The sequence below is a fragment of the Thalassophryne amazonica genome, chromosome 4 (assembly GCF_902500255.1).
Source record: "Thalassophryne amazonica chromosome 4, fThaAma1.1, whole genome shotgun sequence".
NCBI lineage: Eukaryota > Metazoa > Chordata > Actinopteri > Batrachoidiformes > Batrachoididae > Thalassophryne > Thalassophryne amazonica.
In genome coordinates this window covers 81,066,025-81,091,618 of record NC_047106.1, presented here as the reverse complement: position 1 = coordinate 81,091,618, position 25,594 = coordinate 81,066,025, and the positions used below count along the sequence as shown (strand labels likewise).

The 25,594-nt window shown below is 44.8% G+C and overlaps 1 protein-coding gene and 1 long non-coding RNA gene across 2 annotated transcripts in view; one reads left to right on the top strand and one right to left on the bottom strand.

Annotated features, from left to right (window-relative positions):
* The window catches only part of dner (delta/notch-like EGF repeat containing), a 260,493-nt gene extending 236,763 nt beyond the window's left edge, over positions 1-23,730 (top strand). The window contains exon 13 of the mRNA XM_034168150.1: positions 23,550-23,730. Within this exon, the coding sequence (XP_034024041.1) occupies positions 23,550-23,661 (112 nt within the window). The 3' untranslated portion in view covers positions 23,662-23,730. The remainder of the gene's footprint in view (positions 1-23,549) is intronic.
* Positions 1,138-23,594, bottom strand: LOC117508398. Its single transcript, XR_004560078.1, has 4 exons — positions 23,470-23,594; positions 17,401-17,412; positions 13,721-13,723; positions 1,138-1,618 (listed from the first exon to the last, which is right to left on the bottom strand). It is a non-coding gene; the product is annotated as an uncharacterized LOC117508398 (long non-coding RNA).
* Positions 23,731-25,594: the final 1,864 nt, after the last annotated feature.

Below are 25,594 nucleotides of genomic sequence, written 5' to 3'. Positions count from 1 at the left end.
AAACAAAACAAAATAAAAACAAAACAAACAAACAAAAGAAAACATGAAAACCAAACAATAACTAGAAGCACTCAGAGAGTGCAAACCTCCGCCAAGGCCATGGGGTCACTGATGCCATAACATCTACACGCCGTGGAATCATTGAACCTAAAAAAGTCTAACGATGTTTGCTCAGTAGTAAAAAAAGTTTCATCTGCTGTGACTGGATAGCATGTATCCTTAGCGCTTGGCATCACACTTTATTGCAACTTGCACCTTTCCCAGAAGCTACTGGCATCTGAGCACTGATATTGATATTGCATGTGCTTATAGACAAAAACAAATAAGAGACAAAATTCAATTTATTATTCAACTAAACTGCAAATATATAAATTTTTTAACATTTATGAAACACTTCTCTAAACAAGGCCATAGGGTCACTGACCCTAAAGAGATTCCCTCCTTGGCACAGTGATCTATTTCTTTTTGTCTCTTTCTCTAAAATTGTATAGAATAATCATTAGATTATTAATATATCAACAAAAATAAATTTAAGAAATATTACAATTTGAAAACAAATGCACCCGAACGTGATGACAGCTGCATCTGCTTAATGCTAACTTTTAACATTGAAAATGCCATATACATGCTAACGCGTTAGCATCGGGATCCGGATCGTGATCCGGATCACCACTAAAATTTAATCACTTGTTCCTCTTGTCATTTCCAACCACTCCACAAAATGTCATCAAAATTCGTTCAAAACCTTTTGAGTTATCCTGCTGACAGACAGACAAACAAACAAACGCGACTGAAAACATAACCTCCTTGGCGGAGGTAAAAAATGCAATGATCCTTACATTTGCTTTGATTTGTATTTCATTGCAGACACTAAGAACCCAAGATATTTCATGCTTGGTGTGGACAACTTCATTTCATTTAATCAATTCTTGCATTTAAGGTTTGCAAAAAAAAAAAAAAAAAGAAAAGAAAGTTGGGATGGGGCAATTTACACTAAATGGAGAGATTAACTCATCATTTTTACAGCCAGTTTTCTTGAGACAAAGTCAGAGGATAGACACATGAATATCTCCAAGCCACTGAATACGTTTTAGACTTCATTTACATCATAATAAGAGTGTGGTACTGTATAGTAAATCTGTGTCAAGTCAGCAGTTTTCAAAAACTGAGTGATTGTGCTAGAAGGAGATTAATGAAGCTACCAAGACGTCCATGACAGCTCTGGAGGAATTACAGTCTTCTGTGGATGTGAATGAAGAAACTGGGAATGATGCAACTTTTGCCTGTTGCAACCCCCATTCACAGTTTGTGTATTAATAAATGCAGTGAGGTTGACAAAACATGACATATCTTTGGTTCATACTGTCTGAAACAGAAGACAAAGCTCCCAAAAAATGACATATCTGGCCGAAATGTCCACTTTGTGTTATATATTTTTTTTGCTGGAAACATCATAGGCTGAAGTGTCTGAAAGGTTCACGGTCAAAACATTCTTCACTCTATTTCTGCACTGTTTAACAAGTGCAAGCTACAAGTTGCTCAACTGACTTATTTCAGACACAAAAACAAAGCTTTTGTAAATCAAGCAGTGATCAACTCCCTCTTCTTTTATTTTCTACTCGCTACGTTACTTGTGTCCGCCAATCTGGATCCAAAATTCAGTGGAGTCTTCCATGCTCTAATATCTATTTGTTGAATTCTCTTATTTATCAGTTTTTGTTATTGTTGAGTCTGTGTGCCGAATAAATTAATTCAGTTCATTAATTAATTCTATCTGCAGGGTTGGGAGGGTTACTTTAAAAATGTATTCCGATACAGTTACTAGTTACCTGTTGAAAAATGTAGTCAGTAACGTAATCCAAGTACTAAGCAAAAATAAAACTGTTTCCTTTACATGGCATGCTCTGTTTTACTTCACATTATGAATTAAGGGCACCCACAATATTGTTTTAAACACACCCAGTGTTCACCTGCTAAATTTTCACCAAAAAATGCCAAACAAATGAAGGATAATGAAAACTCAGGCGGTGTGCGGATGAATTTGTAATTAAAAGTGGCTTGCAGATCAATATACAAAACAAACAAACAAAAAAATTCTGCTACTTGTTCAGTAAACATAAAATTATCTTACTTTATTCTTTCACATAGCATTTGCACCATGTTTAACATATGTCCACTTATTGAACTTTCAAAATAAGAACAACAGCATAATGAAAACCCATCCATCCATCCATTTTCTTCCGCTTTATCTGGAGTCGGGTCGCGGGGGCAGCTGCTCAAGCAAAGCCGCCCAGACCTCCCGATCCACACACACCTCCCCCAGCTCCTCTGGGGGAACCCCAAGGCGTTCCCAAGCCAGCCGAGAGATGTAGTCCCTCCAGCGTGTCCTGGGTCTTCCCCGGGGCCTCCTCCCAATGGGACGTGCCCAGAACACCTCTCCAGCGAGGCGTCCAGGGGGCATCCAGAAAAGATGCCCGAGCCACCTCAACTGACTCCTTTCGACGTGGAGGAGCAGCGGCTCAATTCCGAGCTCCTCCGGAGTGACCGAGCTCCTCACCCTATCTCTAAGGGAGCGCCCAGCCACCCTGCGGAGGAGGGTGGCTGGGCACTCATCTCGGCCGCTTGTACTCACGATCTCGTTCTTTCAGTCATGAGCCAAATCTCATGACCATAGGTGAGGATCGGAACGTAGATCGATCGGTAAATCGAGAGCCTTGCTCCCCTACTCAGCTCTCTCTTCACCACGACGGTCTGATACAGGGACCACATCACTGCAGATGCTGCACCGATCCGTCTATCAGTCTCACGCTCCATCCGTCCCTCACTCGTGAACAAGACCCCGAGATACTTAAACTCCTCCACTTGAGCCAAGGACACTCCACCGACCTGAAGAGGGCAAAGCACCTTTTTCCGGTCGAGAACCATGGCCTCGGATTTGGAGGTGCTGATTTTCATCCCGGATGCTTCACACTCGGCTGCAAACCGCCCCAGTGCACGCTGAATGTCCTGATTTGACGAACCACATCATCCGCAAACAGCAGAGACGAGATTCTGTGGTTCCCAAACCAGACCCCCTGTACACCCTGGCTGCGCCTAGAAATTCTGTCCATAAACATAATGAACAGAACCGGTGACAAAGGGCAGCCCTGGCGGAGGCCAATGTGCACTGGAAACAGGTTTGACTTACTACCTGCAATGCAAACCAAGCTCCTGCTGCGGTCATACAGGGACCGGATAGCCCTTAGCAAAGGACCCCGGACCCCGTACTCCCGGAGCACTCCCCACAGGGTGCCCCCAGGGACACGGTCGAACGCCTTCTCCAGATCCACAAAACACATGTGGACTGGTTGGGTGAACTCCCATGAACCCTCGAGCACCCGATGGAGTGTGTAGAGCTGGTCCAGTGTGCCGCGACCAGGACGAAAACCACACTGCTGCTCCTGAATCCGACGTTTGACCATCGGTCGAATTCTCCTCTCCAGTACTCTGGAATAGACCTTACCAGGGAGGCTGAGGAGTGTGATCTCCCTATAGTTGGAACACACCCTCTGGTCCCCCTTCTTAAACAGAGGGACCACCACCCCGGTCTGCCAATCCAGAGGCACTGTCCCCGATCACCACGCGATGTTGCAGAGGCGTGTCAGCCAAGACAGTCCCACAACATCTCCCCCTCTAGCTGCCACCTTATCGTGGTGGGGGAGTTTGCATACCGGGATGATCCTAGTAGCTATGTTGTCGGGGGCTTTGTGCTCCCTGTAGTGTCTCCCAAGGCAAACAGGTCCTAGGTGATGGGTCAGACTAAGGGCAGTTCAGAACTTCTATGACCAGTAAAAAATCAAGGACAGAGACGTCGCCCGGTATGGCGGAGCCGGGGCCCCACCCTGGAGCTAGGCCTGGGGTTGGGGCTCACGTGCGAGCACCTGGTGGTCGGGCCTTAGCCCATTTGTCCCGGCCGGGCTCAGCCCGAAAGAGCGACGTGGGCCCGCCCTCCTGTGGGTTCACCACCTGCAGAGGGGGCCATGGGGGTCGGATGCAGAGAGGATTGGGTGCCGGTCGAGGGCGGGTGTCCCGGCGGCCTGGTCCATGCTCACAGCCCCTGGCTGTTGGGATGTGGAATGTCACCTTGCTGGGGGGGGAAGGAGCCTGAGCTTGTGCAGGAGGTTGAGAGATACCGACTAGAGATAGTCGGGCTCACCTCCATGCACAGCTTGGGCTCTGGTACCCAACTCCTGGAGAGGGGCTGGACGCTTCATTTTTCTGGCGTTGCCCACGGGGAGAGGCGGAGAGCTGGGGTCGCATTGCTTATTGCTCCCCAGCTCAGTCGCCATGTGTTGGAGTTCACTCCGGTGAACGAGAGGGTCGCATCCCTACGCCTTTGGGTCGGGGACAGGTCTCTCACCGTTGTCTTGGCCTACGGGCTGAGCAGCAGTGCAGAGTACCCGATCTTCCTGGAGTCCCTGGGAGGGGTACTAGATAGCGCTCCAACTGGGGACTCCATTGTTCTCCTGGGGGATTTCAATGCCCACGTGGGCGGCGACAGTGAGACCTGGAGAGGGGTGATTGGGAAGTATGGCCTCCCCGATCTGAACTCGAGTGGTGTTCAGTTGTTGGACTTCTGTGCTAGTCACAGTTTGTCCATCACGAACACCATGTTCGAGCACAAGGGTGTCCATAAGTGCACGTGGCACCAGGACACCCTGAGCCGGAGGTCGATGATCGACTTTGTAGTCGTATCATCTGCCCTTCGGCCACGTGTCTCGGACACTCGAGTGAAGAGAGGGGCAGAGCTGTCGACCGATCACCACCTGGTGGTGAGTTGGATCCGCTGGGAGGGGAGGAAGCCGGTCAGACCTGGCAGGCCCAAACATATCATGAGGGTCTGCTTGGAACGACTGGCAGAACCCTCTGTCAGAGAGGTCTTCAACTCCCAATAGAGAGCGTCTCCCAGATCCCAGGGGACGTTGGAGACATGGAGTCCGAGTGGACCATGTTCTCCACCTCCATTGTCGATGCGGCCACTCGTAGATGTGGTCACAAGGTCTCTGGTGCCTGTCGCGGCAGCAATCCCCGAACCCGGTGGTGGACTCCGGAAGTAAGGGAAGCTGTCAAGCTGAAGAAGGGGTCCTATTTATCTTTGTTGGTAGGTGGGACCCCAGAGGCAGCTGACAGGTACCGGCAGGCCAAGCGTGCCGCAGCCCGTGCGGTCACAGAGGCAAAAACCCGGGTCTGGGAGGAGTTCGGGGAGGCCATGGAGGAGGACTGTCAGTCGGCCTCGAAGAGATTCTGGCAAACCATCCGACGCCTCAGGAGGCGGAAGCAGCTCTCCACCAGCACTGTTTACGGTGCGGGTGGGGAGCTGTTGACCCTGACTGGGGATGTTGTCGGGCAGTGGAAGGAGTACTTCGAGGATCGCCTCAATCCCATCGTCACGTCTTCCGAAGAGGAAGCAGAGACTGGGGACTCAGAGGCGGACTCATCCATTACCCAGGCCGAAGTCACCGAGGTGGTTAGAAAGCTCCTCGGTGGCAAGGCTCCTGGGGTGGATGAAATCAATCCTGAGTACCTTAAGTCTCTGGATGTTTGGGATGTTGGTAAGGAGGCGTGATCGCCATTTTAATTCTGGGCAAGTTAGTGATTTGTGTGCATAGAAGTTCAAGAAACAGGTGGAATATGCCGGAAAGCTGCGCATGTTGACAAAGCCATAAATGAAGGAACAAGGGAGACAATATTTCCTTCCATAAGTAAGTGGTTTTGGTTCTTCTTGTCACTTTGTCCGTGATATTTGGATGATAAACAGCTGTATGTCTCCTGCCGTACCTGTGTCGTACGATGACACGGACCATTAACCCTTCACTTATGTCTAGTTGATATTTTCCAAAATAAAACAAGTTAAAATACTTGTCGTTAGTGATTAAAATTGTTTGACAAGACTGGGGATTTAAAAAAAAATTTGCACCTTAAAATAATGAGATTATAATGACCGGTGCTGTGCCTCTCAAGGTCACACCCACACAAAGAGATGTGTACCCACACCACTGAAACTCGGTCAATAAAGGATAATTGTGTAAAAATAAATAAATAAATAAATATATATATATATATATATAATGTATTGTAATGGTTTTAGGAGCCGCGCTGCGTTGAACACAGCAGCAGCAGGACGCCTCATCTCAGCAGCTTGAACAGCGCAGATCCGTGTAACTTTCATCACTAATATTTGGGAATGTGTGTGTGTCAGAGTACGTTTAATACTTTCCTGACATAATTTAATGTAATTTAATTTTACTAGTTCGATATCCAGGTCAAAATGGCATTTTTTAACACGTATTTTGCGAGCATTTTTCTGAGTGTGTTCAGTCATGAATCTCCATTGAAAATGCATTAACATCCAGGAACTTCATCAATATTTTGCCCGGTTAGGAGACGTCATGCTGTCCACGTTTTCGTTTCAAAGAAAAAAAATATATACAGATAATATCATAAAATGCATTAAAATTGTAATCCTGCAAACTAATCCCCATTTTTACTAAATATACCTGTAATCTGAATACGTCTTTTTTCTGTAGCTGTAGCGGAATACAGTTACCTTTTTTTGTATCCTAATTACGTAACGCCGTTACGTGTATTCCGTTACTCCCCAAGCCTGTCTATCTGTGATGCAAATTTGGTGAGAATCTGTGAAGTAAAAATCTATTTAAGCATAAAAATTCAAAAAGAAAAAATATAGCACCTTCAACTGCACCACAGACTAAAACAGTTAAAAGTGGTCTATTAAACATTAGGTCTCTCTCTTCTAAGTCCCTGTTAGTAAATGATATAATAATTGATCAACATATTGATTTATTCTGCCTTACAGAAACCTGGTTACAGCAGGATGAATATGTTAGTTTAAATGAGTCAACACCCCCGAGTCACACTAACTGCTAGAATGCTCGTAGCACAGGCCGAGGGGGAGGATTAGCAGCAATCTTCCACTCCAGCTTATTAATTAATCAAAAAACCCAGACAGAGCTTTAATTCATTTGAAAGCTTGACTCTTAGTCTTGTCCATCCAAATTGGAAGTCCCAAAAACCAGTTTTATTTGTTGTTATCTATCGTCCACCTGGTCGTTACTGTGAGTTTCTCTGTGAATTTTCAGACCTTTTGTCTGACTTAGTGCTTAGCTCAGATAAGATAATTATAGTGGGACGATTTTAACATCCACATAGATGCTGAGAATGACAGCCTCAACACTGCATTTAATCTATTATTAGACTCATTTGGCTTCGCTCAAAATGTAAATGAGTCCACCCACCACTTTAACCATACTTTAGATCTTGTTCTGACTTATGGCATGGAAATTGAAGACTTAACAGTATTCCCTGAAAACCCCCTTCTGTCTGATATTTTCTTAATAACATTTACATTTACTTTAATGGACTACCCAGCAGTGGGGAATAAGTTTCATTACAGTAGAAGTCTTTCGGAAAGCGCTGTAACTAGGTTTAAGGATATGATTCCTTCTTTGTTATGTTCTCCAATGCCATATACCAACACAGTGCAGAGTAGCTACCTAAAGTCTGTGAGTGAGATAGATTATCTCGTCAGTAGTTTTACATCCTCATTGAGCACAACTTTGGATGCTGTAGCTCCTCTGAAAAAGAGAACCTTAAATCAGAAGTGCCTGACTCCGTGGTATAACTCACAAACTCGCATCTTAAAGCAGATAACCCGTAAGTTGGAGAGAAAATGGTGTCTCACTAATTTAGAAGTTCTTCACTTAGCCTGGAAAAAGAGTCTGTTGCTCTATAAAAAAGCCCTCCATAAAGTTAGGACATCTTACTACTCATCACTAATTGAAGAAAATAAGAACAACCCCAGGTTTCTTTTCAGCACTGTAGCCAGGCTGACAAAGAGTCAGAGCTCTATTGAGCCGAGTATTCCTTTAACTTTAACTAGTAATGACTTCATGACTTTCTTTGCTAATAAAATTTTAACTATTAGAGAAAAAAATTACTCATAACCATCCCAAAGACATATCGTTATCTTTGGCTGCTTTCAGTAATGCTGGTATTTGGTTAGACTCTTTCTCTCAGATTGTTCTGTCTGAGTTATTTTCATTAGTTACTTCCTCCAAACCATCAACATGTCTATTAGACCCCATTCCTACCAGGCTGCTCAAGGAAGCCCTACCATTAATTAATGCTTCGATCTCAAATATGATCAATCTATCTTTATTAGTTGGCTATGTACCACAGACTTTTAAGGTGGCAGTAATTAAACCATTACTTAAAAAGCCATCACTTGATCCAGCTATCTTAGCTAATTATAGGCCAATCTCCAACCTTGTTTTTCTCTCAAAAATTCTTGAAAGGGTAGTTGTAAAACAGCTAACTGATCATCTGCAGAGGAATGGTCTATTTGAAGAGTTTCAGTCAGGTTTCAGAATTCATCATAGTACAGAAACAGCATTAGTGAAGGTTACAAATGATCTTCTTATGGCCTCAGACAGTGGACTCATCTCTGTGCTTGTCCTGTTAGACCTCAGTGCAGCTTTTGATACTGCTGACCATAAAATTTTATTACAGAGATTAGAGCATGCCATAGGTATTAAAGGCACTGTGCTGCAGTGGTTTGAATCGTATTTCAATCTCAATCTCAATTTATTTATAAAGCACTTTAAAATGCACCAACAACCAAAGCGCTGTACACAACAAAAACAGGCAAGTTAAAATAATTTAATAAATAAAAAGTTACAGTTAAAAGCAAAAAAAAAAAAAAAAAAAAAAAAACAGTGTCAAGCTGCGTTAAAAGCCAAAGAGAAAAAAATGTGCTTTAAGAGACGATTTAAAAGCAGAGAGAGAATCAGCCTGCCTAATGTGCAAAGGAAGATCATTCCACAATCTCGGGGCAACGACTGAAAAAGCTCGGTCACCTCTAGGCTTCCTCTTTGACCTTGGGATAACCAACAGTGACAAATCAGCTGACCTGAGTGAGCGTGAAGGGGCATATAAATGGAGCAGGTCAGACAGATATAGCGGGGCAAGGCCATGAAGACATTTAAAAACAAATAAAAGAATTTTAAAATCAATTCTAAAACGAACTGGGAGCCAATGAAGTGAGGCCAAAACCGGTGTAATGTGCTTGCACTTTCTAACACCAGCCAAAAGTCGAGCAGCAGCATTCTGCACCATCTGTAGGCGAGTAAGCAGCGTCTGATTCAGCCCAATATAAAGTGCATTGCAATAGTCCAGGCAATTAGTGATAAAAGCATGGATTAAAATCTCAAAATGATGTTGTGAAAGAAATCATTTCACCTTGGCCAGTTGTCTAAGTTGACAGAAACTAGACTTGACTACTGACCTAATCTCAGCATCGAATTTAAGATCACTGTCCAACTTTACACCCAGGTTTATTGCTGTCTGTGTCAGATACTGACTCATGGGACCCAGATCCACATTGATTTTGGAAGTGTCACTAAGTCCAAACAGCAACACCTCAGTCTTTTTATCATTCAGGTGTAGAAAATGTATGGACAACCATGCCTTAATCTCACCAATGCACTCTAAGAGATGGTTCACAGAGTATGCATTTTGCTGCTTCAGTGGCAGATAAATTTGACATATTTATCTAATAGATTACAATTTGTTCATGTAAATGGGGAGTCTTCTTCACAGACTAAGGTTAATTATGGAGTTCCACAAGGTTCTGTGCTAGGACCAATTTTATTCACTTTATACATGCTTCCCTTAGGCAGTATTATTAGAAAGCATTGCTTAAATTTTCATTGTTACGCAGATGATACCCAGCTTTATCTATCCATGAAGCCAGAGGACACAAACCAATTAGTTAAACTGCAGGAATGTCTTACAGACATAAAGACATGGATGACCTCTAATTTTGTTGGGAAAAGTGTAGTGACACGGACTCACAACAGGGGGCGTAAATGAACGGACAATGGATCAGCCGAAATATAACAATTTAATGTTGTGAATGTGCACAACGGAAAAAACAGACAAATGCAATTTAGAACAATATTCAATAATACGAGGTGACGTGTGGGCAGGCTCGAGGATAGAATCAAATCAAATCAATTTTATTTATATAACGCCAAATCACAACAAACAGTTGCCCCAAGGCGCTTTATATTGTAAGGCAAAGCCATACAATAATTACGGAAAAACCCCAACGGTCAAAACGACCCCCTGTGAGCAAGCACTTGGCGACAGTGGGAAGGAAAAACTCCCTTTTAACAGGAAGAAACCTCCAGCAGAACCAGGCTCAGGGAGGGGCAGTCTTCTGCTGGGACTGGTTGGGGCTGAGGGAGAGAACCAGGAAAAAGACATGCTGTGGAGGGGAGCAGAGATCAATCACTAATGATTAAATGCAGAGTGGTGCATACAGAGCAAAAAGAGAAAGAAACACTCAGTGCATCATGGGAACCCCCCAGCAGTCTAAGTCTATAGCAGCATAACTAAGGGATGGTTCAGGGTCACCTGATCCAGCCCTAACTATAAGCTTTAGCAAAAAGGAAAGTTTTAAGCCTAATCTTAAAAGTAGAGAGGGTGTCTGTCTCCCTGATCTGAACTGGGAGCTGGTTCCACAGGAGAGGAGCCTGAAAGCTGAAGGCTCTGCCTCCCATTCTACTCTTACAAACCCTAGGAACTACAAGTAAGCCTGCAGTCTGAGAGCGAAGCGCTCTATTGGGGTGATATGGTACTATGAGGTCCCTAAGATAAGATGGGACCTGATTATTCAAAACTTTATAAGTAAGAAGAAGAATTTTAAATTCTATTCTAGAATTAACAGGAAGCCAATGAAGAGAGGCCAATATGGGTGAGATATGCTCTCTCCTTCTAGTCCCTGTCAGTACTCTAGCTGCAGCATTTTGAATTAACTGAAGGCTTTTCAGGGAACTTTTAGGACAACCTGATAATAATGAATTACAATAGTCCAGCCTAGAGGAAATAAATGCATGAATTAGTTTTTCAGCATCACTCTGAGACAAGACCTTTCTAATTTTAGCGATATTGCGCAAATGCAAAAAAGCAGTCCTACATATTTGTTTAATATGCGCATTGAATGACATATCCTGATCAAAATGACTCCAAGATTTCTCACAGTATTACTAGAGGTCAGGGTAATGCCATCCAGAGTAAGGATCTGGTTAGACACCATGTTTCTAAGATTTGTGGGGCCAAGTACAATAACGTCAGTTTTATCTGAGTTTAAAAGCAGGAAATTAGAGGTCATCCATGTCTTTATGTCTGTAAGACAATCCTGCAGTTTAGCTAATTGGTGTGTGTCCTCTGGCTTCATGGATAGATAAAGCTGGGTATCATCTGCGTAACAATGAAAATTTAAGCAATGCTGTCTAATAATACTGCCTAAGGGAAACATGTATAAAGTGAATAAAATTGGTCCTAGCACAGAACCTTGTGGAACTCCATAATTAACCTTAGTCTGTGAAGAAGACTCCCCATTTACATGAACAAATTGTAATCTATTAGATAAATATGATTCAAACCACCGCAGCGCAGTGCCTTTAATACCTATGGCATGCTCTAATCTCTGTAATAAAATTTTATGGTCAACAGTATCAAAAGCAGCACTGAGTCTAACAGAACAAGCACAGAGATGAGTCCACTGTCTGAGGCCATAAGAAGATCATTTGTAACCTTCACTAATGCTGTTTCTGTACTATGCTGAATTCTAAAACCTGACTGAAACTCTTCAAATAGACCATTCCTCTGCAGATGATCAGTTAGCTGTTTTACAACTACCCTTTCAAGAATTTTTGAGAGAAAAGGAAGGTTGGAGATTGGCCTATAATTAGCTAAGATAGCTGGGTCAAGTGATGGCTTTTTAAGTAATGGTTTAATTACTGCCACCTTAAAAGCTTGTGGTACATAGCCAACTAATAAAGATAGATTGATCATATTTAAGATCGAAGCATTAATTAATGGTAGGGCTTCCTTGAGCAGCCTGGTAGGAATGGGGTCTAATAGACATGTTGATGGTTTGGAGGAAGTAACTAATGAAAATAACTCAGACAGAACAATCGGAGAGAAACAGTCTAACCAAATACCGGCATCACTGAAAGCAGCCAAAGATAACGATATGTCTCTGGGATGGTTATGAGTAATTTTTTCTCTAATAGTTAAAATTTTATTAGCAAAGAAAGTCATGAAGTCATTACTAGTTAAAGTTAAAGGAATACTCGGCTCAATAGAGCTCCGACTCTTTGTCAGCCTGGCTACAGTGCTGAAAAGAAACCTGGGGTTGTTCTTATTTTCTTCAATTAGTGATGAGTAGTAAGATGTCCTAGCTTTACGGAGGGCTTTTTTATAGAGCAACAGACTGTTTTTCCAGGCTAAGTGAAGATCTTCTAAATTAGTGAGACGCCATTTCCTCTCCAACTTACGGGTTATCTGCCTTAAGCTGCGAGTTTGTGAGTTATACCACGGAGTCAGGCACTTCTGATTTAAAGCTCTCTTTTTCAGAGGAGCTACAGCATCCAAAGTTGTCTTCAATGAGGATGTAAAACTATTGACGAGATACTCTATCTCACTCACAGAGTTTAGGTAGCTACTCTGCACTGTGTTTGTATATGGCATTAGAGAACATAAAGAAGGAATCATATCCTTAAACCTAGTTACAGCGCTTTCTGAAAGACTTCTAGTGTAATGAAATTTATTCCCCACTGCTGGGTAGTCCATCAGAGTAAATGTAAATGTTATTAAGAAATGATCAGACAGAAGGGAGTTTTCAGGGAATACTGTTAAGTCTTCAATTTCCATACCATAAGTCAGAACAAGATCTAAGATATGATTAAAGTGGTGGGTGGACTCATTTACATTTTGAGCAAAGCCAATTGACCCTAATAATAGATTAAATGCAGTGTTGAGGCTTTCATTCTCAGCATCTGTGTGGATGTTAAAATCGCCCACTATAATTATCTTATCTGAGCTAAGCACTAAGTCAGACAAAAGGTCTGAAAATTCACAGAGAAACTCACAGTAACGACCAGGTGGACGATAGATAACAACAAATAAAACTGGTTTTTGGGACTCCCAATTTGGATGGACAAGACTAAGAGTCAAGCTTTCAAATGAATTAAAGCTCTGTCTGGGTTTTGGATTAATTAATAAGGTGGAATGGAAGATTGCTGCTAATCCTCCGGCTCAGCCTGTGCTACGAGCGTTCTGGCAGTTAGTGTTACTCGGGTGTGTTGACTCATTTAAACTAACATATTCATCCTGCTGTAACCAGGTTTCTGTAAGGCAGAATAAATCAATATGTTGATCAATTATTATATCATTTACTCACAGGGACTTAGAAGAGAGAAACCTAATGTTTAATAGACCACATTTAACTGTTTCAGTCTGTGGTGCAGTTGAAGGTGCTATATTATTTTTTCTTTTTGAATTTTTATGCTTAAATAGATTTTTACTGGTTGTTGGTGGTCTGGGAGCAGGCACCGTCTCTACGGGGATTGGGTAATGAGGGGATGGCAGGGGGAGAGAAGCTGCAGAAAGGTGTGTAAGACTACAACTCTGCTTCCTGGTCCCAATCCTGGATAGTCACGGTTTGGAGGATTTAAGAAAACTGGCCAGATTTCTAGAAATGAGAGCTGCTCCATCCAAAGTGGGATGGATGCCGTCTCTCCTAACAAGACCAGGTTTTCCCCAGAAGCTTTGCCAATTATCTATGAAGCCCACCTCATTTTTTGGACACCACTCTCTGGACAGAAGACGTCTGTCCAGAGAAGAGCTGAGTCCCACACGATTTCCACTGCTCACGGATCTGGAACACAATGGAGCTGCCAAGTCCTGAATTCCCAGGTGGCCACCGTCTCCAGCTGTCAGATCGGTACAGCTGGCAGGAAGCAAAAACAGTTTATGGTGGGTGTGTGCACACCCAGCAAAACAATCAGCAATCAGTTCTTATCCACTTGAAGGGAACACCTCCACCTCCAACTCAGGAAAAATTTAACGGCAGAGCCTGAACCACTACTTATCGTATGTGGAGCGAGGAGTGAAGGTCGTCACTCCTCCACCGTCCACAAAACCCAGCTCCCAGCTGCAAATAGAGGTACAGGAACTCCTGCAAATAGTTCAGAAAAGGATTACATGCAATTGGCACAACAACCGCTGAGAATTTTACCTTCCAGGTAGACTGATATCTCGGCAGTGAGGTGGAGTTGCTGCCCGGCTTTTATGGTGCTGTGGTGATGATGAGTGACAGCTGGTGCTGTTGATGAGTGACAGCTGTCACTCCCAGTTGCTCTGGCGCCCTCTCGTGCCTGAAGCCCGCACTTCATCAGGGTGCCCTCTAGTGGTGGGCCAGCAGTACCTCCTCTTCAGCGGCCCACACAACAGGACCCCCCCCCCCCTCAACGGGCGCCTCCTGGCGCGCGACCAGGCTTGTTGGGGTGTCGGGTGTAGAAGTCGGCCAGGAGGGCCGGGTCCAGGATGAAGCTCCTCTTCACCCAGGAGCGTTCCTCAGGTCCATACCCCTCCCAGTCCACCAAGCACTGGAACCCCCGGCCCTTCCGACGGATGTCCAGGAGCCGGCGTATTGTCCATGCTGGCTCTCCGTCGATGATCTGGGCAGGAGGCGGCGCCGGTCCGGGGGTGCAGAGCGGTGAAGTGTGGTAGGGCTTAATCCGTGACACATGAAAGACAGGATGGATCCACAGTGAAGCTGGTAGCTTCAGCTTCACTGCGGCCGGACTGAGGACTTTGAGGATGGGGAACGGTCCAATAAAGCTGTCCTTAAATTTTTGGGATTCCACTTGCAGTGGGATGTCTTTGGTGGATAGCCAAACCTCCTGCCCGGGCTGGTATACAGGGACCGGGGAACGCCGGCGGTCTGCATGGGCCTTGGCCCTCATCCGGGCTTTCAGCAGGGCAGAGCGGGCAGTACGCCACACCCGACGGCACCTCCTGAGGTGGGCCTGGACCGAGGGCACTCCGACCTCTCCCTCCATGAGCGGAAACAATAGGGGCTGGTACCCCAAACATACCTCAAATGGGGAGAGGCCGGTGGCAGATGAAACTTGGCTGTTGTGAGCGTACTCGATCCATGCCAGATGCTTGCTCCAGGCCATCAGGTGCGCAGAGGTCATGCAGCGGAGAGCCTGCTCCAAATCCTGGTTGGTCCGCTCTGCCTGTCCGTTCGTCTGGGGATGGTACCCAGATGAGAGGCTTACGGTGGCCCCCAGTTCCCTACAGAAACTCCTCCAGACTTGCGAGGAGAACTGAGGACCACGGTCGGTGACAACGTCAGATGGAATCCCATGCAGACGTACGACATGGTGGACCAGGAGGTCTGCTGTCTCCTGGGCCGTCGGGAGCTTTGGGAGGGCCACGAAGTGGGCCGCCTTGGAGAACCGGTCCACTATCGTGAAGATGGTGGTCATGCCCTGGGAAGGCGGGAGGCCCATGATGAAGTCCAGGCCGATGTGGGACCAGGGGAGGTGAGGCACAGGTAACGGCTGGAGGAGTCCCTGTGCCCGTTGGTGGTCAGCTTTTCCCCTGGCGCAGGTGGTGCAGGCCTGGACGTACTCCCGGATGTCGGCTTCCATAGACGCCCACCAGAAGCGCTGCCAGACCATTGCCACGGTCCTTTGCACCCCTGGGTGACAGGAGAGCTTGGAACCGTGACAGAAGTCCAAGACCGCAGCTCTGGCTTCTGGTGGGACGTATAACTTGTCATTCGGGCCAGTTCCCGGGTCCGGGTTCCGTGCCAGGGCCTCCCGGACGGTCTTCTCCACATCCCAGGTGAGGGTGGCCATGACAGTGGACTCGGGGATGATGGTTTCCGTGGGATCTGACAGCTCAGCTTTGACTTCCTCTTCGTGAACCCGGAACAAGGCGTCAGATCTTTGGTTCTTGGTCCCGGGAGGTAGGTGATTTGGAAGTCAAAACGCCTGAAGAACAGCCTGGGGCTTGCCTGGGGTTCAGACGCCTGGTGGTCCGGATGTACTCCAGGTTCCGATGGTTCGTGAAAACTGTGAATGGAACCGCAGCTCCCTCCAACAGGTGTCTCCACTCCTCAAGAGTCTCTTTCACTGCAAGGAGTTCTCGATTGTCCACGTCATAGTTTCGCTCAGCCGGGGTCAACCTGCGGGAAAAATAGGCACAGGGGTGGAGGACCTTATCGGACTCCCTGCTCTGGGACAGCATGGCTCCTATCCCCGAGTCAGAGGCATCCACTTCAACAACAAACTGGCGGTTAGGATCGGGCTGCACCAGGACTGGTGCAGTCGAGAACCGGCGTTTCAACTCCCTAAACGCGGCTTCGCACCGATCCGACCAGGTGAAGGGGACTTTGGAGGAGGTCAGGGCTGTCAAGGGACTATCCACCTGACTGTAATCCTTAATATACCTCCTGTAGAAATTTGCAAAGCCGAGGAACTGTTGCAGTTTCCTACGGCTTGTCGGTTGGGGCCAATCTCTCACCGCCGCAACCTTGGCCGGATCAGGGGCGACAGAGTTGGAGGAGATTATAAACCCCAGGAAGGACAAAGAAGTGCGGTGGAACTCGCACTTCTCGCCCTTCACAAACAGCCGGTTCTCCAACAACCGCTGCAGGACTTGATGTACATGCTTGACATGAGTCTCAGGATCCGGGGAGAAGATGAGAATATCGTCTAGCTATACGAAGACGAACCGATGCAGGAAGTCCCACAAGACGTCATTTACCAATGCTTGGAACGTCGCGGGGGCGTTTGTGAGGCCGAACGGCATGACCAGGTACTCAAAATGACCTAACGGGGTGTTGAATGCCGTCTTCCATTCATCTCCCTTCCGGATCCGACCCAGGTGGTACGCATTACGAAGATCAAGTTTTGTAAATATTTTGGCTCCATGCAGGGGCGAGAACACTGAATCCAACAGGGGCAACGGGTATCGGTTGCGAACCGTAATCTCGTTCAGCCCCCTGTAATCAATGCATGGACGGAGTCCGCCGTCTTTCTTGCCCACAAAAAAGAAACCAGCACCCATCAGGGAGGTGGAGTTCCGGATCAGCCCGGCAGCTAACGAGTCCCGGATGTAGGTCTCCATTGATTCGCGCTCTGGACGTGAGAGGTTGTACAGCCTGCTGGACGGGTACTCAACGCCCGGGATCAAATCAATGGCGCAATCATACGGACAGTGTGGGGGAAGAGTGAGTGCCACATCTTTGCTGAAGACATCAGCAAGATCATGGTACTCCTCAGGCACCGCCGTCAGATTGGGGGGGACTTTAACCTCCTCGTTAGCGGTCATACCGGGGGGAACCGAGGATCCTAAACACTCCCAGTGGCAGGTTTCGCTCCACTGAACCACAATCCCAGACAGCCAATCAATCCGGGGATTGTGTTTTATCATCCATGGGAAGCCCAAAATAACGCGGGAAGTAGAAGGTGTTACAAAAAATACAATCTCCTCCCGATGATTCCCAGACACAACCAATGTTACTGGCTGTGTCTTGTGTGTGATTAAAGGGAGAAGGGTGCCATCTAGTGCCCGTACCTTCAATGGTGAAGGAAGGGCCACTAGAGGGAGCCCCACTTCCTTTGCCCATCTGCTGTCCAACAGATTCCCTTCTGACCCCGTGTACACCAGTGCTGGGACGTGAAGGGTTAGATCGTAGCTGGGAGTCGTGCAGATTTATGTGCGCACCCCTCGTGCGTGTTATGACCCACCCTTAGCCCAGTCTCTAAGGCTGAGTGTTGTCGTTTTGGCCATTTGGGGCAGTTTTTCTGTATATGCTCTTTTGAGCTGCAGAGAAAACACTCCCCGCGGGCCAGCCTCCTGAACCTGTCATCTGATCTAATTTTGGCCCTGCTCGTTTCCCTAACAACGTTAACAGGGGGAGCTGTTGCCACACGGAGCCCTCTGGCTGTGGAGTGTGGGGAAGACGGCTCCCTTTCGGACCCGGAAGGAAGAGGGACGGCTCGTGCCTGACCACGCCCTTCGCCCCATTCCCGTCAACGTTTTGCTAATCAGTTGTCTAACCGTACTACCAGGTCGATAAGCCCGTCGATAAGCCCGTCTAAATCCCGCGGCTCGTCCTTAGCCACCAGGTGCTCCTTAAGGACCAGAGACAGTCCGTTTACAAAGGCGCCGTGGAGTGCAACAGTATTCCAGCCGGCCCTCGCTGCCGCGATGCGGAAGGCGACTGCATACTCGGCTGCACTCCGACGCCCCTGTCTCACAGACAGCAGCACACTCGAAGCGGTCTCGCCTCTATGTGGGTGATCGAACACCAGTCTGAACTCCCTCACAAACTCAGTATATATCATTAGGAGCCGTGCATTCTGCTCCCAGAGCGCCGTAGCCCAGGCGCGTGCCTCACCTCGAAGCAGATTAATAACATAAGTCACCTGGCTGGAGTCTGACGCATACATAACGGGACGCTGTGCAAAGACGAGCGAACACTACATCAGGAAGTCTGCGCACATCTCTACACAACCTCCGTACGGCTCCGGAGGGCTTATGTATGCTTCAGGGGATGGTGGGGGGGTTTGTTGAACGACCAGTGGAATATCTGTATTCTGCGCCTGAACAGCAGGAGGAGGTGCTGCAGCAGCGCCCTGCGTGCGCGCTTCCACTTGGGTGGTGAGAGCCTCCATCCTCCGATTGAGAATAACATTCTGCTCGGTCACCAAGTCCAACCGAGCAGTGAAGGCGGTTAAGATTTGCTGCAGCTCACCTAATACGCCTCCTGCCGGCGCCTGTGCACCCTGCGTTTCCATTGGTGGTTCACTTGATGGTTGACGCCCCTCGGGATCCATGACGTTGGCCGAGATATCCTGGTGGGAAAAGTGTAGTGACACGGACCCACAACAGGGGGCGTAAATGAATGGACAATGGATCAGCCGAAATACAACAATTTAATGTTGTGAATGTGCACAACGGAAAAAACAGACAAATACAATTTAGAACAATAGTCAATAATATGAGGTGACGTGTGGGCAGGCTCGAGGATAGAAGACGTCTGTCCAGAGAAGAGCCGGGTCCCACACGATTTCCACTGCCCATGGATCTGGAACACACCGGAGCCACCAAGTCCTGAATTCCCAGGTGGCCACCATCTCCAGCTGTCAGATCGGTACTGCTGGCAGGAAGCAAAAACAATTTATGGTGGGTGTGTGCACACCCAGCAAAACAATCAGCAATCAGTTCTTATCCACTTGGAGGGAACACCTCCACCTCCAACTCAGGAACAATTTAACGGCAGAGCCTGAACCACTACTTATCGTATGTGGAGCGAGGAGTGAAGGTCGTCACTCCTCCATCGTCCACAAAACCCAGCTCCCAGCTGCAAATAGAGGTACAGGAACTCCTGCAAATAGTTCAGAAAAGGATTACGTGCAATCGGCACAACGGCGGCTGAGAATTTTACCTTCCAGGTAGACTGATATCTCGGCAGCGAGGTGGAGTTGCTGCCCGGCTTTTATGGTGATGTGGTGATGATGAGTGACAGCTGTCACTCCCGGTTGCTCAGGCTCCCTCTCGTGCCTGAAGCCCGCACTTCAGGCAGGGCGCTCTCTGGTGGTGGGCCAGCAGTACCTCCTCTTCAGCGGCCCACACAACAAATTTCCTGCTTTTAAATTCAGATAAAACTGAAGTTATTGTACTTGCCCCCACAAATCTTAGAAACATGGTGTCTAACCAGATCCTTACTCTGGATGGCATTACCCTGACCTCTAGTAATACTGTGAGAAATCGTGGAGTCATTTTTGATCAGGATGTGTCATTCAATGCGCATATTAAGCAAATATGTAGGACTGCTTTTTTACATTTGCGCAATATCTCTAAAATTAGAAAGGTCTTGTCTCAGAGTGATGCTGAAAAACTAATTCATGCATTTATTTCCTCTAGGCTGGACTGGACTGTTTTTTTCTGTAATTATTGTATGGCTTTTGCCTTGCAATATGAAGCGCCATGGGGCAACTGTTGTGATTTGGCCAGTGATGCCGGTAACGCGTTACTTAGTAATGCGTTACTCTAATCTGACCACTTTTTTTAGTAACGAGTAATCTAACGCGTTAATCTTTCCAAATCAGTAATCAGATTAAAGTTACTTCTCCAAGTCACTGTGCGTTACTATTATTTTTGCATTGTGGGTCGACAGCAGCATTAAACTTGGTCCGTGGGAGGTCGGGGTTCGACTGAACTGCCCACTTTAAGCGAGCTGTGAGCTTTTCATCCGCGGTTTTCTGCAACAGCTACGACTTGTCCTCACCTCTTAAAGCACAGTGACAACAGCACACCTGCACTGAGCTTTACAAAGACATTTTTTATGCTTTTTTCTCCGAGCCGCTCCGTATCTGCTGCTAAAAACAGCTGATCCTCCGCGACGCGTCAACAACTAACACTATTTTCCACTCAAATGCACCTAAACACTCTTTCTGAGGACCACATGATGTGAAAACTCAGTAAAACTTTCTTACCTGCAAACCTGGTCATGTTTTCTGCATAAATAAATGTTATCCATTCTTTGTGCTCAAACGCCAAAGCAGGGGCGAATCCAGAGGGAATGGGGGCGTGGGGCAAGGATGTGCCCCCCTCACAACACCCCTAGATTAAAGACCCAGTTTTGAAGCCGTTTTTTACTACAACTACTAATACTACTTAAAATATTAATAATTTCAACAAGTAAAATCAGTCAGGTTTTAGAATTCATCATAGTACAGAAACAGCATTAGTGAAGGTTACAAATGATCTTCTTATGGCCTCGGACAGTGGACTCATCTCTGTGCTTGTTCTGTTAGACCTCAGTGCTGCTTTTGATACTGTTGACCATAAAATTTTATTACAGAGATTAGAGCATGCCATAGGTATTAAAGGCACTGCGCTGCGGTGGTTTGAATCATATTTGTCTAATAGATTACAATTTGTTCATGTAAATGGGGAATCTTCTTCACAGACTAAAGTTAATTATGGAGTTCCACAAGGTTCTGTGCTAGGACCAATTTTATTCACTTTATATATGCTTCCCTTAGGCAGTATTATTAGACGGTATTGCTTAAATTTTCATTGTTACGCAGATGATACCCAGCTTTATCTATCCATGAAGCCAGAGGACACACACCAATTAGCTAAACTGCAGGATTGTCTTACAGACATAAAGACATGGATGACCTCTAATTTCCTGCTTTTAAACTCAGATAAAACTGAAGTTATTGTACTTGGCCCCACAAATCTTAGAAACATGGTGTCTAACCAGATCCTTACTCTGGATGGCATTACCCTGACCTCTAGTAATACTGTGAGAAATCTTGGAGTCATTTTTGATCAGGATATGTCATTCAAAGCGCATATTAAACAAATATGTAGGACTGCTTTTTTGCATTTACGCAATATCTCTAAAATCAGAAAGGTCTTGTCTCAGAGTGATGCTGAAAAACTAATTCATGCATTTATTTCCTCTAGGCTGGACTATTGTAATTCATTATTATCAGGTTGTCCTAAAAGTTCCCTAAAAAGCCTTCAGTTAATTCAAAATGCTGCAGCTAGAGTACTGACGGGGACTAGAAGGAGAGAGCATATCTCACCCATATTGGCCTCTCTTCATTGGCTTCCTGTTAATTCTAGAATAGAATTTGAAATTCTTCTTCTTACTTATAAGGTTTTGAATAATCAGGTCCCATCTTATCTTAGGGACCTCGTAGTACCATATCACCCCAATAGAGCGCTTCGCTCTCAGACTGCAGGCTTACTTGTAGTTCCTAGGGTTTGTAAGAGTAGAATGGGAGGCAGAGCCTTCAGCTTTCAGGCTCCTCTCCTGTGGAACCAGCTCCCAATTCAGATCAGGGAGACAGACACCCTCTCTACTTTTAAGATTAGGCTTAAAACTTTCCTTTTTGCTAAAGCTTATAGTTAGGGCTGGATCAGGTGACCCTGAACCATCCCTTAGTTATGCTGCTATAGACGTAGACTGCTGGGGGGTTCCCATGATGCACTGTTTCTTTCTCTTTTTGCTCTGTATGCACCACTCTGCATTTAATCATTAGTGATCGATCTCTGCTCCCCTCCACAGCATGTCTTTTTCCTGGTTCTCTCCCTCAGCCCCAACCAGTCCCAGCAGAAGACTGCCCCTCCCTGAGCCTGGTTCTGCTGGAGGTTTCTTCCTGTTAAAAGGGAGTTTTTCCTTCCCACTGTAGCCAAGTGCTTGCTCACAGGGGGTCGTTTTAACCATTGGGGTTTTACATCATTATTGTATGGCCTTGCCTTACAATATAAAGCGCCTTGGGGCAACTGTTTGTTGTGATTTGGCGCTATATAAAAAAAACTGATTGATTGATTGATTAAAATGTTTAGAGAGAATTTAAATGTTAGAAAAATGTTAGAAAGAATTTAATAGTTACATTTATAAACAATGTAGGTTAGAAATTGCAAGTTTTACTGTTACAGTGGTGTCAACAGTTAAATATGAGGTCAAGAAAGAGGTCTTTATTTTACTTTTTATAAAACAAGTATTTATTTTCATTGAAGTCAAGAACGGGTGACTATAAAGTGAGTTTTGGCAAAACAAGTATCATTGTCATGTTGAGGTGGCAGAGGGTTGTTGTCGGCAGCTGGGAAAAGTAACTAAAAAAAATAACGAGTAATCTAACTTAGTTACTTTTCCAATTGAGTAATCAGTAAAGTAACTAAGTTACTTTTTCAAGGAGTAATCAGTAATCAGTAATTGGATTACTTTTTAAAAGTAACTGTGGCAACACTGGATTTGGCGCTATATAAATAAAACTGATTTGATTTGATTTGAAGTAGTTTTGAAGTAATCATTCAAATCCTATACAAAGACAAATCTTGATCCAGAATCCAGATTTGGATCTGGATCACTTCCAAAATTTATTGGAGTCTTCCCTGGAGTAATATATATCTGTGTTGAAAATTAGGTGAGAATCCGTGAAGTAGTTTTGATGTAATCCTTCAAAGCTGATATAAAGTGAATCTTGATCCAGAATTCAGATTCAGATCTGGATCACCTCCAAAATTCAGTGGAGTCTTCCATGTCCTCATATCTATCTGTGGTGCAAATTTGGTGAGAATCTGTGAAGTAGTTTTGAAGTAATCATTCAAAGTCTATACAGAGTGAAATCTTGATCCAGAATCCAGATCCAGATCCAGATCACCTCCAAAATTTATTGGAGTCTTTCCTGGTGTAATATGTATCTGTGTTGAAAATTTGGTGAGAATCCATGAAGTAGTTTTGAAGTAATCCTTCACAGCATATATAAAGTGAATCTTGATCCAGAATCTAGATTCGGATGAAGGTCCGGATCACCTCCAAAATTTATTGGAGTCTTCCATGGCCTAATATGTATCTGTGTTGACAATTTGGTGAGAATCCATGAAGTAGTTTTGATGTAATCCTTCAAAGCCTTTATAAGGCTGACCGTGTGTGTGTGTGTGTGTGTGTGTGTGTGTGTGTGTGTGTGTGTGTGTGTGTGTGTGTGTGTTTGCGTTTGATCTATCTCATAACACAAACAATCTGCAAACACTGCAGGATTGCATTTTGATAACAAACATAACAAGGTACAATTTGTGTTTATGTTTCCTTTCAGATTTGGCAAGAAATCCCGGCCCGCCATGTATGATGCCACTCCCATCACATATGAAGACTACAGTCCCGATGACAAGCCTTTGGTTACCCTCATCAAAACAAAGGATTTGTAAAACAACCAATCTTACATATCTTGTATGCACACACACACACACACACACACACACACACACACACACACACACACACACACACACACACACACACACACACACACACACACACACACACACACACACACACACACACACACACACACACACACACAGACAGAAGGAAAGTCCATAAAGAATTTCTTAACCCTCAAGCGACTGAGTGGAATTATTTATGACCCCAGGCATATATTTGTAGGCACCATTTTTCTAATTTTAATCATAAAAAAGTTTCCTACCATGAATTTGTCATTCTATTTATCCTGCATTTGTTCATAGAATTTTGCAGGGATCGGCCGATCCATGTGGCAAGTATATTCCAAACTTGTGCGGGGTCACTTATTACCCGGGAAAGATCGATGAGATTTTCGACATTATAGTTTCAGATGGTATGGTAATTTACCAACTCTAATTGTTATATTTTGCTGATTTGCAAGGAAGCAAGGCCAACAGATCTAGAATAGCAAGATTTACAGCTGCACAAGCACAAATACAAATACATTAGCGAGTGAAATAAATATGAAGAACCCTAAAACAATCATTTATACAGAAGTATTCCAATATAAAGTCAATGAGGTCATAAATAACCCCACTCAGTCACATTAGTCACTAAAATAACTCGGTCCCTTGAGGGTTAAGAAAATAAAAATAGCAAATAGCAAAATTGAATGTAAAGCACAGGGGGAAAAACAAAAAACAAAATCCAAAACATACAATGTAATTTTAAAAGAAGAAATCTGGAATTTGATATGTCTATTTTCCTGTCAAAGTCCATGATATGGCTTTACTGTAGCATAAGAGCGTACGTTATATCGCTTAAGTTGTTGTTGACATTTTCAGTGACCTCTGCTGTATATTGTACTGTATATTGATGCCATTAGTCCACACCAGACTGTCTGCTTCTGTAAGAGTGGAAACACACATGTAACCCGCGACATCAGACAATTATGAAGCAGGTGTGGTAGAAATAGGTGCGCCCTCACGGTGCATTTACTGTATCTCTTTATATATTTTAAAAGAGTCTGCAGTAGGTTACCTTACTTTGTGCATGGTTAGATTTGGTGTTTTCTTTTCTTTTTTCGAGCACTTTGTACTTGGTTGTTTGTATCATTCCATTGCAGTTGTATTTTCCTGTCAGGTTTGTGCCACTTTTTTTTTTTTTTTTTTGCATACTTTGTTGTCGATAGATCAGCTGCATAGCTACATGTGACAAAACAACTAGCCAAGCGGGACCTGATGGAGGAGTTCGTCTTTACGAAATACATATTGTCCTGTTCTAAACATGCAAGTTTCTCAGTGATGTACGAATAGAAAGTAGGTTTACTGGAGTATTGTGACACTACCATCTTGCTGCATGTATTTCTGTGATATGTACTCATTGTGTGTGTTTACGTCAGTCCAGAAAATCACTTCTGGTACTGAGAGTGTTTAGTATTTCTGGATGAGAGTTTTCAGGTGGAGAGGATTGTGGGCAAACGGAAGAAGAGGTTGTGCCAAATAAGCTGTTCGACTAATGAACAGAAGACAGGATGACATTTACTCCAGTATTTCATTTAATGTGTGTCCTTGTGAGTCTGGAGCTCTGTTGTGTAGCTATGTTGTTTATCATGGTCGAGCAATGTTTTAACAATAGGCTCAGCCACTCCTTGTTTTTCTCTTATTTAAACACAACCAAACTTATTATCTATTATATATGTTGAATGATATAAAAAATAAAGATTCAAGTTAACATCATCTAATAAACTGGTGTCTTCTATGAATTCTGGCTACATTACTTTCATAAACAGTACCTTAGTTTCACATGAGGGTATTGTTGTGTCTTTGTTCATGTGTGAACAAAATAACCAATCCAATTTGGCCCAACCTTGGTGGAAAGACTGAGGGTTAGCCAAAG